We start from the raw sequence: 16,606 nt of genomic DNA, 5'->3' as shown, positions 1-16,606 counted from the left end.
TTCATTATTGTGTAGGTACACCAATTTGATTTTTAATCCATATTGAGTCATCAAAAAATGGGTTTGAATCAACCTCCAAACTATCCATTATTCTGTAATGAGGAGTACCCAAATTGCATCCATGCTTAAATTCACATCGTCAAAAGTCTAATAACCGAGCTTTGGTTTAATTTCTTCAAATATTTTGAACAATTGGATATTAGTTCGTGCTTACTCTTAATATTTTTCAAAATGGATACTTACAATATATTGTATTTGCTAATTTTAAAAAGATGATGTTTTGATGACGTCGCATGGTGACGTTTTCGTACATTTTGCTTTTTCAGTAAACAGTCCATCTGTTGATAAATACTGTGAACGTTTTGTGTATATCTAAATATGTTTACCTATGTTGTAAGACGTGCATAGTATCAAATCATAAAAATACAAATTGTTTAGTCTCTAGGAAATCTTGTAAGATTTTCGTTGCAATTTTTTCTAAATAGATGCAATTTGGGTACTCGGTGCAATTTGGGTACCCTTACGTTACCTGACATAACAAATGATAAATTATCCTAGGTGGCTTTTTTCTATAATTTGTAACTTACCAAAAAGTCTGTACATTTTTATTAAATGAACCAGTACTGAATTATAGATTATTTGGAAAGGTAAAGTATGTTTTGTTTGAATTCATTGACAATAATTGAGGATGTAAAATTGACTTATTACATCTACTTTACTATCTGAGGTCATCAAGTGTGAAATAAACATCCTGGTCAAATGAAAGTAATACATGAATGCACTATCACTCAAGCTTACACTGGCTACATTTAGTCATGATATAGGTATGCACATTATAAGGACACAAACTTCAGGAAAAATTAATATTGAATTTGTAACTTTCTTTCTGACAAATCAACTTTATAAGGATCCAACTTTAATATAACACATCCTCACAATAATCCTAGTAATAGACTGTTTTTTGTTATAAACATGATTGCTTAGATTATTTAAATGGACCAGATTATTTGTATGCTTTATCTGACCTTGAATATCACGAAAATGTTGATGTGAAAGGTTGTATACATAAAATACTTCATGAAAAATATTACTTTAATAAAATAATGGAGAAAAAATAAATTCAACCCTATTGCTATGTGATCATGTCTTGATAAAGGTAACAATGTAGGTAACCATATTCATATTGCAATTTTTAGAATGCATGAAATAAGCACTGAATATTAATGATTTATTCTGTGTAAAAACAATTTGTGTCAAAATTAAAAGTGCTATATATATATAAAATTGAGAATGGAAATGGGGAATGTGTCAAAGAGACAACAACCCGACCAAAATAAAAAAACACAACAGCAGAAGGCACAACAGGTCTTCAATGTAGCGAGAAATTCCCGCACCCGGAGGCGTCCTTCAGCTGGCCCCTAAACAAATATATACTAGTTCAGTGATAATGAACGCCATACTAATATCCAAATTGTACACAAGAAACTAAAATTTAAATAATACAAGACTAACAAAGGCCAGAGGCTCCTGACTTGGGACAGGCGCAAAAATGCGGCGGGGTTAAACATGCTTGTGAGATCTCAACCCTCCCCCTATACCTCTAACCAGTGTAGAAAAGTAAAAGCATAACAATACGCACATTAAAATTCAGTTCAAGAGAAGTCCGAGTCTGATGTCAGAAGATGTAACCAAAGAAAATAAACAAAATGACAATAATACATAAATAACAACAGACTACTAGCAGTTAACTGACATGCCAGCTCCAGACTTCAATTAAACTGACTGAAAGATTATGATTTCATCATATGAACATCAGGCACAATCCTTCCCGTAAGGGGTTTAGTATCATACCATCATAACATATATGAGAGGAACATAACCCGTGTCATGCCAACAACTGTTTTTAGAATAAATGTGTTTAGTTCCGACGCAAAGACCTTATCAGTGACTCAATATTAACGCCAAAATATGCAATCTTTAATGACTTGACAACAGTATTGTAATTATATCCCTTCTTAATAAGTCTATTCAAAGGTTTTGTAAGTTTATGAGGTGAATACTGACACCTTTGTGCTTTATAAAGAATATTTCCATAAAAAATTGGAAGTGAAATACCTGAATGTATAAAAAGTCTGCATGTTGAGCTATATTTACGAATGATGTCTTTATACCGATGATAAAATTTAGTAAATGTTTTGACTAGTTTGTGATATCGAAAACCCTGGTGTAATAATTTTTCAGTAATACATAAATTTCTCTCGTTAAAATCTAAAACATTGTTACATACACGAGCGAATCGTACAAGTTGAGATATATATATAAACACCGTAAGAAGGTGACAAGGGAACGTCACCATCTAAAAACGGATAATTAACAATAGGAAATGAAAAATCATCCCTTTTATCATAAATGTTAGTATTCAGCTTTCCGTTAGTGATATAGATATCAAGATCGAGGAAAGGGCAGTGGTCATTGTTAGTATTAGCTTTATTTAAAGTAAGTTCACCAGGATAAATTTCATTAATATACATACTGAAGTCGTCATTATTTAGAGCCAAAATATCATCCAAATATCTAAAAGTATTATTAAATTTGTTTATCAGATGTTGTTTTGATGGGTCTTTGCTTATTTTTGTCATAAATTGTAACTCGTAACAATACAAAAAGAGGTCCGCAATAAGTGGTGCACAGTTAGTCCCCATTGGAATTCCGATAATCTGACGATATACGGAATCCCCAAAGCGAACAAAAATGTTATCTAGTAAAAATTCAAGGGCATATATAGTATCAAAGCATGTCCAATTAACATAGTTTTTTTGTTTATTGCTACTAAAAAATGACCTAAAAGAGTTTGAACATATATATTCACATTCTGATTTTATGAATGCCTATTTAATTAGGTGTGTGAATTTTTTCTTAATGAGAATGTGAGGCAATGTGGTATACAGGGTAGAAAAATCAAAACTTTGAACAGATTCAAAATCACCAATATAAGCATGCAATTTATCAAGTACTTCCAACGAGTTCTTGACACTCCAAAAGTAATTTATTCCACTATTTTCGAAGGCCTTATTTGAACAATTTATTATAAGGTTTTTAATTGTACCAAGTGTGCTGGTAAGAATAATAGACAATTTAGTAGTTGAACAATGGCTTGAAGACGAAATAAATCTACATTTGTAAGGGGTTTTGTGTAGCTTCGGAAGCCAATACATAGTTGGGACTTTCATTGTATTTGGCTCTGCTTGTAAAGCGGTGGCTAAAAGTTTATGTTTGTTACAGATTTCGTTTTCTGAAAATGGAGTCAGTTGGAATGTTGGTGAATTGGTGAACCTCAATGTAAAATTTACGTCAAACAAAAATAATATTATTAGCAGCTTTATCGGCCGGGACAAAAACAAATTCCTTGGCTAGTTCTTTTAGTTTATGTTTGATACGAGAAATAGGTTTATTGTGGTTATTGTTAATAGTAAAATATTCTTTAAAATGTTGAATACGTATATCAACTATCTTCATTACTGAATTAAAAAAAGAGTCCAAAGATTTTTTGTCAGCTTTTTCCCGTTTTATCCATTTCATACAGTAAGTATGGAGTGAGTTGTGGATGATATTACGACACTCATTCCAATTAATAATTGACGGGGGACGATATTTAGGTCCTTTACTGAGAAATGATTTTAACTCTCGGTCTTGAACGATGTTAAGATCTCCTGTTATAACATGGGAAATGGGTCCATAAATATATTCGGAATTACTGCAATAACATAAAGTAGGTGTATTTTCACTGATATTAACATCTTTACACAATTGACTATAATTAAACACAAATTTCCGGGTAGATTTCTTGTAAATATAACAAATAAGAGGTAGCTCAGTATTGTCAAAATATCCAGGAATTTGTTCTTTAACAGAATGGTCGTTAAATATACCGGCAATATTTACAAAATCAAAGCCTTTATTGACATACTTAATTTTAATAAAATGTTTTTTATGATCTTCAGGGCGATCAATTTTGGGAAATAATTTAGAATAACAATATGCCATAATAATTTGAACAATTTCATAATTAGGACTGCTATATGAAATTGTGTTGCAATCCTCCAAAATCTTATTTAACTTATTAACCGGTAACGAACAGAGTTTTGTTAACAGATAATGTCTGCCGTTGTTTTTTGAAATAGAAATTAAAAGTCCGAAATATTGGTATGATTGGCCCGAAATTTTCTTTGATTGCGATTTGTTCTACAACCGTGAGAACGGTTTTTACGAACAGTTTTAGAAACAATATCCAAAATGTTAATATACATTTATTTGGCAAAAAACAAATTAGTTTCCAGTTCCAAGGCTTTATTTAAAAAAATAATAAATCACATTCATTTCTTCTTAAATGTCATCCAAACATAATGTGACTTTTATTGACTTATTATAAATCATCATGATCATGCAAGAGCAAATACTTCTATCCACTTATTTTAAAACACAATTTTGAAGATTGTTTCAATAATTTACAGTTGCTCTTTAAATAACACAGTTTCAGCAATAAAACCAGATGCTCCGCAGGGCGTAGCTTTATACGACCGCAGAGGTTGAACCCTGAACGGTTGGGGCAAGTATGGACACAACATTCAAGCTGGATTCCGCTCTAAATTTGGATTGTGATTAAATAGTTGACACAGCATAGGTTTCTGACACAGAATGAATGTATTCAAATGAACTTAAAATTTTTGTTTTCTCTTAGAGCAATTCACTATGCTGTTGAATATTAATCCTCTCAAAAAAATGTTTGAAGAAATTTTCTTTTTATTTATGAAATTTCAAAGGAGAAAAATTGAACCCAATTTTTTAATCACATCCCCCTTTCCCTTATTCCAAAACTAATTTCAATTAAAATATTCTAATGGAGTTTGCAACAATTACTACTCATTTAAATACATCATAAAATATTAAGATGTAAAAAAACTGCTTGTTATCACTGAATGGTAAAGATTATTTAAATTTATCAGTTGGTAGTAAAAAGTGAATATACATTGTATATTGTATATAACAAAGATTTAAGTTGATTCTGGACAAAGAAAGATAACTCCAATTAAAAAAATTCTTGCAGATATTTCTTGCTTACTATACTGGACAAAGAAAGATAACTCTTAATTAAAAAAAAATTTGCTATTTCACAATCTAGTGAAATTAGATATTTCTTGCCATTGCACAATACTGTGCAATTGAAAAGACTTGCTATTGCACAATACTTAATATTATAATTTTAGATCCTGATTTGGACCAACTTGAAAACTGGGCCCATAATCAAAAATCTAAGTACATGTTTAGATTCAGCATATCAAAGAGGCCCAAGAATTTAATTTTTGTTAAAATCAAACTTAGTTTAATTTTGGACCCTTTGCACTTTAATTTAGACCAATTCTAAAACTGGACCAAAAATTAAGAATCTACATACACAGTTAGATTTGGCATATCAAAGAACCCCAATTATTCAATTTTTGATGAAATCAAACAATGTTTAATTTTGGACCTCGATTTGGGCCAACTTGAAAACTGGGCCAATAATCAAAAATCTAAGTACATTTTTATATTCAGCATATCAAAGAACCCAAAGGTTTCAATTTTTGTTAAAATCAAACTAAGTTTAATTTTGGACCCTTTGGACCTTAATGTAGACCAATTTGAAAACGGGACCAAAAATTAAGAATCTACATACACAGTTAGATTCGGCATATTAAAGAACCCCAATTATTCAATTTTGATGAAATCAAACAAAATTTAATTTTGGACCCTTTGGGCCCCTTTTTCCTTAACTGTCGGGACCAAAACTCCCAAAATCAATACCAACCTTCCTTAAACAGTTATAAACCTTGTGTTTAAATTTCATAGATTTCTATTTACTTATACTAACGCTATGGTGCGAAAACCAAGAAAAATGCTTATTTTGGTCCCTTTTTGGCCCCTAATTCCTAAACTGTTGGGACCGAAACTCCCAAAATCAATACCAACCTTCCTTTTGTGGTCATAAACATTGTGTTTAAATTTCATTGATTTCTATTTACTTTAACTAAAGTTATTGTACGAAAACCAAGAATAATGCTTATTTGGGCCCTTTTTTGGCCCCTAATTCCTAAACTGTTGAAACCAAAACTCCCAAAATCAATCCCAACCTTTCTTTTGTGGTCATAAACCTTGTGTCAAAATTTCATAGATTTCTATTAACTTAAACTAAAGTTATAGTGCGAAAACCAAGAAAATGCTTATTTGGGCCCTTTTTGGCCCTTAATTCCTAAAATGTTGGGACTAAAACTCCCAAAATCAATACCAGCCTTCCTTTTATGGTCATAAACCTTGTGTTAAAATTTCATAGATTTCTATATACTTTTACTAAAGTTAGAGTGCGAAAACTAAAAGTATTCGGACAACGACGACGATGACGACAACGACGACGACGCCAACGTGATAGCAATATACGACGAAAATTTTTTCAAAATTTGCGGTCGTATAAAAAACAAAATTGTAAATTTATTCATGCAAATACAGTACAAGGGGTCCACTAATGATTTAGGTCATCTGATTTATTTGTAGATCTTGTCCTGCAGATCACTTTTAATATACACAGTTTCTCTCTATCTACCATAGTTTCTGCATAAAACATAACCAGGTGCTCTGCAGGGCGCAGCTTTATACAACCGCAGAAGTTCCACCCTGAACAGGTGGGGCAAGTATGGACACACCATTCAAGCTTGATACAGCTCTGAATTTTGATTGTGATCAAATTTTTGACATAATATGAGTTTCTGACACAAAACAAATGTCAAGATCTTACAAATCTATTGTGCAATATTGTGCAATGAAAAATTTTGAAATTGGAAAAATTTGAAGAAAACAAAATTGAGAACTGCTACCACCAACCTTTTTTTGCAATTAGTCCAAACCTTACATTTCTTTATACATAATATACAAGAAGTGAGAGGGAGGTGAATCCCAACATACTCAACATTGTATGTTAAATATTTCAGAATTACCTACCTTCAATGTTTTTAAATTGTCTTAATTGTTCATTGACCAGAAATACCTAGTTTTTCCCTTTTTTGCCCCTAAGTCTGAAACAGTTTGAGCCATAACCCCCCAAAGTCAATACTAACCATCTTTTCATGGTATGGAAACTTTTAGTTGAAATTCAGAGAGATCCATAAACTTTAACATAATTTAAGTTTGAAAACCGCAAAAATTATTATTTTGGGCTCCTAATTCCTTAACTATTGGGACCATAACGCCCAAAATCAATCCAAACGTTGTCCTTCCTTTAATGATATTGAACCTTCTTGTAAAAATGTATAGAGATCCATACACTTAAACACATGTTATTGTCTGTAAACTAGTAAAATGCTTCTTTTTGGCCCCTTATTCTTATATATTCAGGAAAATTAACCTCAAATTGAATCCCAGCCTTCCCTGTGTTATATGGAAACTTTTGGTACAACGTCATCGAGATCCATACAGTTAGTTACACACAAGTTATTGTCTTGAAACTAGAAAAATGATTGTTTTTGGCCCGAAATTCTTAGACTGTTTGCCCAATAACCCCTTGAAATAAATCATAACCTTCTTCTTATGGTATTAAACATTGTGGTACAATTTCAGAACAATTGAAATACTAATACAGGACTTTTTGTCTTGGACTAGATAAATACAGTGTTTGGCCCCTTTGGGCCCCTAATTCCTAAACCTTTGGGACCATTACCCCCAAAATCAATCCCAAGCTTCCTTTTGTGGTTATAAACCTTGTTAAAATTTTATTGATTTCTTTTTACTTCTTCAAAAGTTATTATCTGGAAACAATCCGTCTTTGGTCGACGCTGACAACGACATTTTTTTAAATTGCAGTCATATAAAAATGAATTAAAACCTTCATGCAAGGGCAATAACTCCTTTAAGGTCAAAGAACAGCAAATGGGCTACGTCTCAGATTTTTCTAAAATTTTAATTGCAACCTTTACTCGTCGAACTACAACTGAAATTGAAAAAACAATGCATTTATCACTTTTATTAACTGAAATATAACAGATTGATTTCTTTCAATTTAGACATTTACAATTGCTGAACATTTATGCATTGTCAGATTTCCTTTATCTTTACAAAGTTAACAAAATATTAAGGATACTTGCATTCCACCCAATGTTTTAGCCTTAATGGCCATGATGGTTCAAGTAGACTGGATCAAAATACCCCAAAGATCATTGTGATCAAGTTTCGTTCCAATTGGCAGACTAGTTTCAGAGAAGAATATTTAAGTTATTAATTAGTACTGGAAGAAGAATCAACAGATTCTAACTGGGACGAAAGCTCACATGTTCCTTTTGACATATATTTTGTTTACCTTCTTAATCTACCTATTCTTTCAATACAGATTGATGTGTTAATTTGGACAATGATAAAATTAGTCCGAGATTACTCTGACGTCCAACGGCTGTTTTGCCAGACAAGCTGGGGCCATGGGAAACAGCCGTTGGACGTCAGAGTAATCTCGGACTATGATAAAATATGATTGAAACCTATCCTAATATGTGTGCTACTTTCAATGTTTTTAACAAACTATCAAAGTGAATACAGTACACCATGACTTTGGAAATAACTAAACCCTTGTATATTATAAAGTGCTACAAGCATAAATTATAGTATTCAATAAAAATATCTACAGGAGCATTATAATTGTATTTCAAATATGAATATCAAACATACCTTGAGAATTACCAAACATTATATAAGTCATATTGACTTTATATGATATGGTCACAATTTATCCATAATAAAATAGAAAGCGGATTGTGAACTTTAATACTGACACTGACTGAACAGTATATACATACAGTGAAATAAAATGAATTTACACCAGTAATGGAGAGTAAATGATACATACAGTGACATAAAATGATTTAACACCATACAGATGGTAAATAATTATCAATAATTACAGAACAAGTGAGACATCTTACCTGTAATATTACCTGACATCACTAATATCCGTCAATCCTTTAATCTGTACTAAATCACGGACTGATGTCTTAATGAGGACAGAGATAACTTTAGAATGTAGAGAAACCTTATATATATGGGTTATATCAAAAGCATGTATAAAACTAATCTGAAAATAGAAGGTTATTTATCTCACACTACTGAACGCTCAACTCTGTTTCATGTATATCATGTGTAATGAATACATTAATGTTTTTACATCAATTTCAATAATTTGTCATGACCAAAGCTTCGAAGGCCACACGAAATCAAATCATCTTCAGTATTTGAAAAGTACATTAGAAACTCCAGTTACTCTTTTCTACTCACTATCACATAAATTATATGTGCTACAAACTTGATTTATTCAAGGGAATGGACAGGGGGGGCTATAATTTTTACTTCCTTTCAAAAGAAGGGGGAGGGGTTACAACCCAGAATAAATGGTGGTTCAAACCATATGTCCCCATATAAATGATTTCATCAGCTAAAAAGGGGGTCCAAACTCCAGACCCCCTCCTTTTCCCTGGATCAGCGACTAAAACTGCATTATTTATTCAATTTTTTTCCAACTAACTATAATGTATCTTCAAAATTTTTAGAATTAAAAATGCCTTGAAGAGTTAATCGTACAAAGGTGTAAAGATAATTCTGGAATCAGCTCACAAGAAACTGCATTGGTTAGGCTTATGTGTCATTAAATGTAATTCATATGATTAAAAAAAATAATGTATTTATGTATTTTGGTGATTATCCTTTTGTACTGAACTCTTGGTGGGAGTTCATAATAGTAGTAATTTTAAATTAATAAAATAATACTGAAGGTGATTTTCATTTCATTATCCCAGATTCAGTACAAGTTCATCCATCATCTGACAAAAACAGATGTAACGGTCCTGAGAACTTAAGAATCATAGATGACATATCATAATAAGTCCAGAATCCAGAATCATTAATTTTGCATTTTCCAAAAAATCAATCAATCAAATATTCTGGAGTAAATATAATCAAATAAGTGGCTTGTTTTAAATCAAAATTTTGGTGAAAACCTCTAGCATAAAGAATTTTAACAACCAGAAACAGGGGCTGATGCAGGACTTTGGATTAAGAGGGGGCAAATTTTTATATTCGCTGAGCAGAGGGAGGGGAAAATTTTTTGAGGTAAAATTATTGAAATATTCCCCTGCAAGGATGCAATGTAGGTATTTCGAACAGTGAGTGAGTGAGTAATGTGAGGTAAAATTAGCGAGAAATTAAAGTTTCAAGCAGAAACCGCCTAAATCCACCCTGTCAACAATCTACAATCACTATAGTGACTGACTAGCAGATGGACGGACAGATGTAAAATAATTAGTTCCTGTTCTGCAAAGAACTTCATGTTATGACGGCCAGGTCTCCTACAAATCAGAAAAATCTACAACAATCTCCTTACACCTCTAACTTACGCACTAAGAGATTCATATTGCATAATATGCGATATGAATCTCTTAACTGTAGCTTATATATATATAAGTTTATAAAGCTACAGTTATAAAGCTGCAGCCCAAAAAACAGAATCTGAAGATCATTCAAACATTTTATTTTGATTCTGTGTTCCTATGCAAACCAATTTACAATTAAGACACCAGCACTTATTGTAAAATGATCTATATAGCAATATCTCAACTAATCCTTGAAAGACATGGTGCTGGTAGTTGTGACAAAAAGAAATATAGAATCATCACAAAAAAATATAACCCTTGTTTGCATATCGTCAATGTGTCAAAGCCAATTGTACATGGTTTAAATAATGTGAAATGAAACCAGTTCACTTTAGAATTACTTTAACACTCCATAACACCAGCCCCAACAATCTTGGTTAAGACGATTGAAATGTGAAGAGTTAACAGATAGACAGGCCGGACCGAGGGAAGCAAGTTGAGACGAGACAAATCACAACAACTTACCTGACCAATACTAGTATTAGATTTTGAAAACGGAAATTTCTACTTTTCTCCGTGATTTTGAAATGATCTGCATAATTTATCTGTTTTTACTTTTTTGATTTTCGGAGGTCATGTCAGACTTTATATATACAGTGTTCGCCACAAACCACATACAAACAGAATGAGATGTGTTAACGTAGTTATGTTTATTTTCTGAGAATCCCATGCATGTAATAATGTGGTACATAATTCAGAAAAATTTTCAGGTTACATTTAATAGTTAGAAATATATAAAGACACAGAGATACAAATTATAAACTAACCCTTTGCTTGGAAAAGTATTTCTACATTAAGAAAGAATCTCACCTGAACTGGATTCTTGGCCGTGCCATGATGAAATTGTGAAAGTGAGGAACGCAGTTAGGGATGCTTTGGAACTTTGATTATCAAAGAAATTGATTATAAAAACCGCAAATACAATGTAACAATAATGTAACAATTGTTTGTACTTCAACTGCTAAACATCTATTTTATTTGTCATCAAACGCAGCTTCGCGTTTGACACCTTCTTTTTAGGTATTTAATATCGATAGAACTTACATAAATCTTAGGTCAGTTGATTGATAATGACGTTGATTCTGTTAAACTGACTGTTTTATATACTTTCAATGTTAAAAAGGATGGAATGGTCTCTTCTGATACGTAAAAATAAGTTAGAAGACAACCCATGCTTTCCAAATTTTAGGGGGGGGGGGGGGGCACATGCCCACCACGCCCCCGCTTAAATCCGCCCCTGAGAAATGATTTAAATAAATTTTCAGATTGTATTATTGATTATATTTTTCAACTTTACAATGCTGTAATGAAATCAATATCTGTTTGATATAACAGCAAATAATGAAAAGTTTGATTTATTGACCCAATCTTTACACATACTTTATACAATTTTTCTCAGTTATTTATTATGTTACCAGCATATTGTACAAGTGCATGTTGGTACTAAATCTACATCTGTGAATAAATCATATTGATTGTTTCGTTCACCTACTGACATTTGATTACAAATGCAACTTTTACATGTCATTGAATAATACAGATGTCATTTGTCAAACAAAGTACTTGTAAACTGTCAATTAATTCTATATTCTATTAAAGACTAGAAATAGCTATGAAAATGTAAAAAACATATTAACAATATGATTTTTGGAATTCATTTCAACAGTTTTATCATTTAATGCTTGCATTTAAAATGATTTTTCTCTGCACAAAGGGTACTTTTCATGACAACTAAACATAATTGTTTATGGAACTATTGGTATCCTTGACCTACTAAAAGTCACATAATACATATATCACCATACATCATAACATGGGGAATCACTGCACTTATTTTGATGAAAATATGTAATTGCATTTATTATGTCCATTTTTTTTATGAAAATAGAAAGTAACATACAAGCTTTTTTCATTAACTACTAGGCGACTTATTTTTATTGAACTTTTAAAATAACGATATCAGATTTTACTTCTTTGAAAATGATGCCAATTGTTGCAAGACAAATCTTCTTTATTCATGATATTGCTGACAAGCTTTCTCTACAATGCTACCATACAATGTAATCCTTTTTGTAAAGAACCTTTTATAGATAGATTTGTCGTATATAGAACCTCTATTACACTAACAAGTATAATTGTTAAACAAAGTTGTGTCAGAGCATATTTCTATCATTCAATCAATAAAAGATTGGTGTTTAACACCACTTTAAGCACTGACAATTTTTATTGGTGGCAGGAGCCAGCTAGCCCAGAGAGCAGAGAGAACAATGACCTTTGATTTGGAAAACTGACAATCCTAGTAATTAAGATTATATTTGAAGCACTTGCTATGTGTGTGATTTACAACGGTATACCATAATAAGTCCCGTAAACGGGCATATAAAAAGTGATACAGTACTAACAAGCATGACATTTTTGTCATGAAAACTTGGGTGAAAAGTTTGAACTTGTAGAAATGAAAGTTCTAAAATTGTAATTAATCAGAGATTCTATCATCTGTGTTGAACATGGTAGACCATTAACATCATGAATTTGTAATGGAGTAACTTGTTCGTGCACTCATTATTGATACAACAACTTCTAGTTGAGGAACAATATTATTTACTTGCCTATCAGACTTTCTTAGTTCAAAAGGTTTAGAATAAAGAAATAAATGGGAAATGTGTCTACCTTCTTTTGGTATGTATAACGCGCACATTTATACCCTAGGTCATGTTTCTTGTAAGAGGGGTGCGTGTTATACATGACTACAAACAATTTCTTAGTCTTTTTTTCAGGTCCATGATGCCCCTGCTAGCATAAAACATTATATAAAGGGACATAATTCAAAAATGGTAAAACCGTAAAAGTGAGGCTACAAAAATTCAAACTTTATCCTTGCATTGTGGTAATAAACATGGCATAAAAGATTTATAGCTTAATTGAGGCAAACAAAAGTTGGAGAATGGAAACATTAATTTCAGCAATTTTTCCAAAATTTGTAAAGAGGCATAACTCTAGAATGTTAAAGTGCAAAATACATAAACAAGCTTTATTTGTGTTTTGTGTTAACAAGCAAATTGCATATTAGTTTCATAAAATTTGGTTGAGGCAAACTTATGTTAGAGAACAAAAGGTTCAATTCAGCAATTTATCTATTTATACAGGGACATAACTTGGTAAAAAGTGACATCACCAATATTCAAACTTAATTTGTGTTTTGTTGTAATAAGAATTGTATATAAGTTTCATAAAATTGGATTTAAGCAAACTTAAGTTTGATAACAAAAACCATGCAGGGGCATGCAAATATTAAAAGTAATGGTTGTTTCATAAGATTAGTAAGATAGTCAACTTTAGGCCAATGTTGTGGTGAGCAATAACACCCTTGTTATGTATGGAATATAAACAGATCTCTGTGTTAACTATACAACTGGAAAAAAAAGTATTGCAATACTTCCATTGAAAACAATGTAAAATGACATGATTGTTAAGAATGTGTATAATTTGGTTTTTACCAAATACTTTTAATCTGTTTATGGTTTAAAATTAAATTTGTGTTATTAACTTGCATTTCAGAGAAAAATTAAGACTTGAAAGACACATCATTAGAGCTATACTGAAAAAGTTATTTAAGCTTTGTCTTGTTAGTTATATCAAAATATTATAAAAGTTGTTTTTACAGCAAACTAAACATCTGATACAGAAATGTGTGATAAACTAGGCATTTCAAACAGTTCTGAATGAGTTTAATACATTAACCCTGTATTTATTGCAAAACCAATGTTTTGGAAAAACGAGTCCTGCAAAATTTGCATTCCTTGCAATTTCTATGTCCTATCCATGTAGCATTAACAAATTATTAATATTGAATGAGAAGTAAGTTAATATACCATGAATTCAATTTTAAAACACAAATTTGATTGAAAGTATTTGGTAAAACCCAAATTATTCAGTTTCTACAATCATGGCATTTTACATTGATTTCAATGGAAGTTTTTCCAGGTATAAAGACAACCTGACAATACATTACTCTTGTAATAACCCATACAATGAACATTCTTCAGTAATTTATCCAGTAAAATCTGAATACCACTATCTCAAAATGAAGTCTTCATGCAGTTCTCAAGGTCCTGGATTGAGACAGAATTCCCTGTAAATCTCTACAAATGCAAAGCTTTCACTTACCTTTAGGAAGACTCTGGGTCAAAGTTTGACAAGCATCATCTAAATCTTTCTTTGTCTCAGACTCAAGTACTAGCTTTACTTTGTAGTAACTAAAACAAAACAAAATTACATTTCAATCTTTATAATTATAATTATTGTTTCTATACCCAATAACAAGGAACCTCAATAACTCAAGGTTTGTAATTGTTCATTGTTTTATTTGGCACAAAGTTTAAGAAAAGTTAATATGTAGGTCCTGAGAAAATTAAAACAAAAATTTGATTTAATATCAGCATGTGTCAGAATACATTTTGTACATCTGAACTTAAGAACAGCATGTGGAAGAGCAATGCAAATGCACTATACAGTAACACATGCTTACATGAACCTCGATTCCAAATTTCAGAAAGTTTTGATGTGTAGTTACTGAGAAGATTGTGCTGAAAATTTACAAATGACTGCCACACATATAAATAGAGTGTTGGTAAGATCCCAGTATGAATTTACCTTTCTATATCAACACTTCATTTGTTTAAACAGTATGATTGTTCTATGACATAAAACTCTACAGTTACATAAAATAAAGAATGGAAATGGGGAATGTGTCAAAAAGACAACAAACCGACCATAGAAAAAACAACAGCAGAAGGTCACGAACAGGTCTTCAATGTAGCGAGAAATTCCCGCACCTGGAGGCGTCATTCAGCTGGCCCCTAAACAAATATATACTAGTTCAGTGAAAATAAACGCCATACTAATTTCCAAATTGTACACAAGAAACTAAAATTAAAATAATACAAGACTAACAACAGGGATGATAATTCCACTATATACTTTAGGGCCGCTGAGCGGCCCTTTAATCAGCCTGCGGCCCCAAAAAATTGTACATGAAAATGAATTCCCAATTCAGGAAAATAAAACAAAAATTGATATATCTGGAAAAGTTTCTGTCACCGATTATTAGGCAACTATAATTTTTCATAGTTTGTTGTCAAAACATTTTAAAATTTGGATAAGAATACTGTTTACCAACGATTTAATTTTGTCAACATGTGGCAAACAATTTTAGCAGCCGAATTCAATTGATTAATATGTTATGGGAGTATTTGATCTTGTAAAAGCAGATCGCCCAGCAGGTTGATAAAAATTGGTGTCAAAGCAAACCTCGGCAGAGAGCAAATTCAAATTTTTATATAACATTGATGGATAAAGTTTAATATGCACCGATCTCGTAAAAGCAGATGATCCAGCAGAGCCGGTTATATAATATGATGAAAACTTGTTTTGTAAAAGAAATATTTCCTAAAAAGACAAAAGTTTGAGCGCTTTTTGAAAATAATGTTGATGATAGACCATTCATGAAATACAATGTCATCATTATGGAAATATTTCAAAAGTTTTGAAGATGATCCAAATAAGTTTAAAGAACACTGGTTCAATGCTTTAAATATCTTATCAATTAATTATATGAACTTTTGTAATTGCTTTTCTGAATTTGACAATTGACCAGTTCAATTTGAAATCCATTTGAATCAGGGTAAATTTATAGAGATGACCTGCTGTTGAAAAAATCCCAGATGAATGATTTTTTTCAGTGGTTAATGTTAGCTGAAATATGTCTAAAATAGGCATAGGTAACTATAGCTAAGATGATAGACTAGTGCATCATGTTCAATGATATTCACGTAATAACAGTAGCCCATCCAGAATTATTCAAAATGTTACAACTTACATGAACATCAGTGTACAGGTTAAACTTAATAATATACATTTTCTGTTTTTACAGGAAAATGATGTTATTTCGTCATAGCTTTTATGCTTAAAAAATTCCCAATTAGAATAAAAATTCCCAATTTGATGTTCAGGGGACCCATTTGAAAACACCTGGAATCATCCCTGAGTTATAAAGACCAGAGGCTCCTGACTTGGGACAGGTGCAAAAATGTGGCGAGGTTAAACATGTT

General features: G+C 31.6%; 1 protein-coding gene across 1 annotated transcript in view; it reads right to left on the bottom strand.

Moving 5' to 3' along the window:
- LOC134685160 (FAD synthase-like) overlaps positions 1-16,606 on the bottom strand; it is a 47,240-nt gene that overhangs the window by 20,160 nt on the left and 10,474 nt on the right. Inside the window, exon 7 of the mRNA XM_063544637.1 lies at positions 14,664-14,752. Within this exon, the coding sequence (XP_063400707.1) occupies positions 14,664-14,752 (89 nt within the window). The remainder of the gene's footprint in view (positions 1-14,663; positions 14,753-16,606) is intronic.

This window comes from Mytilus trossulus, chromosome 9, assembly GCF_036588685.1.
Source record: "Mytilus trossulus isolate FHL-02 chromosome 9, PNRI_Mtr1.1.1.hap1, whole genome shotgun sequence".
NCBI classification, from domain to species: Eukaryota; Metazoa; Mollusca; class Bivalvia; order Mytilida; family Mytilidae; genus Mytilus; species Mytilus trossulus.
The sequence above is the reverse complement of the archived record's forward strand: the minus strand, read 5'-3'. Positions and strand labels throughout refer to the sequence as shown.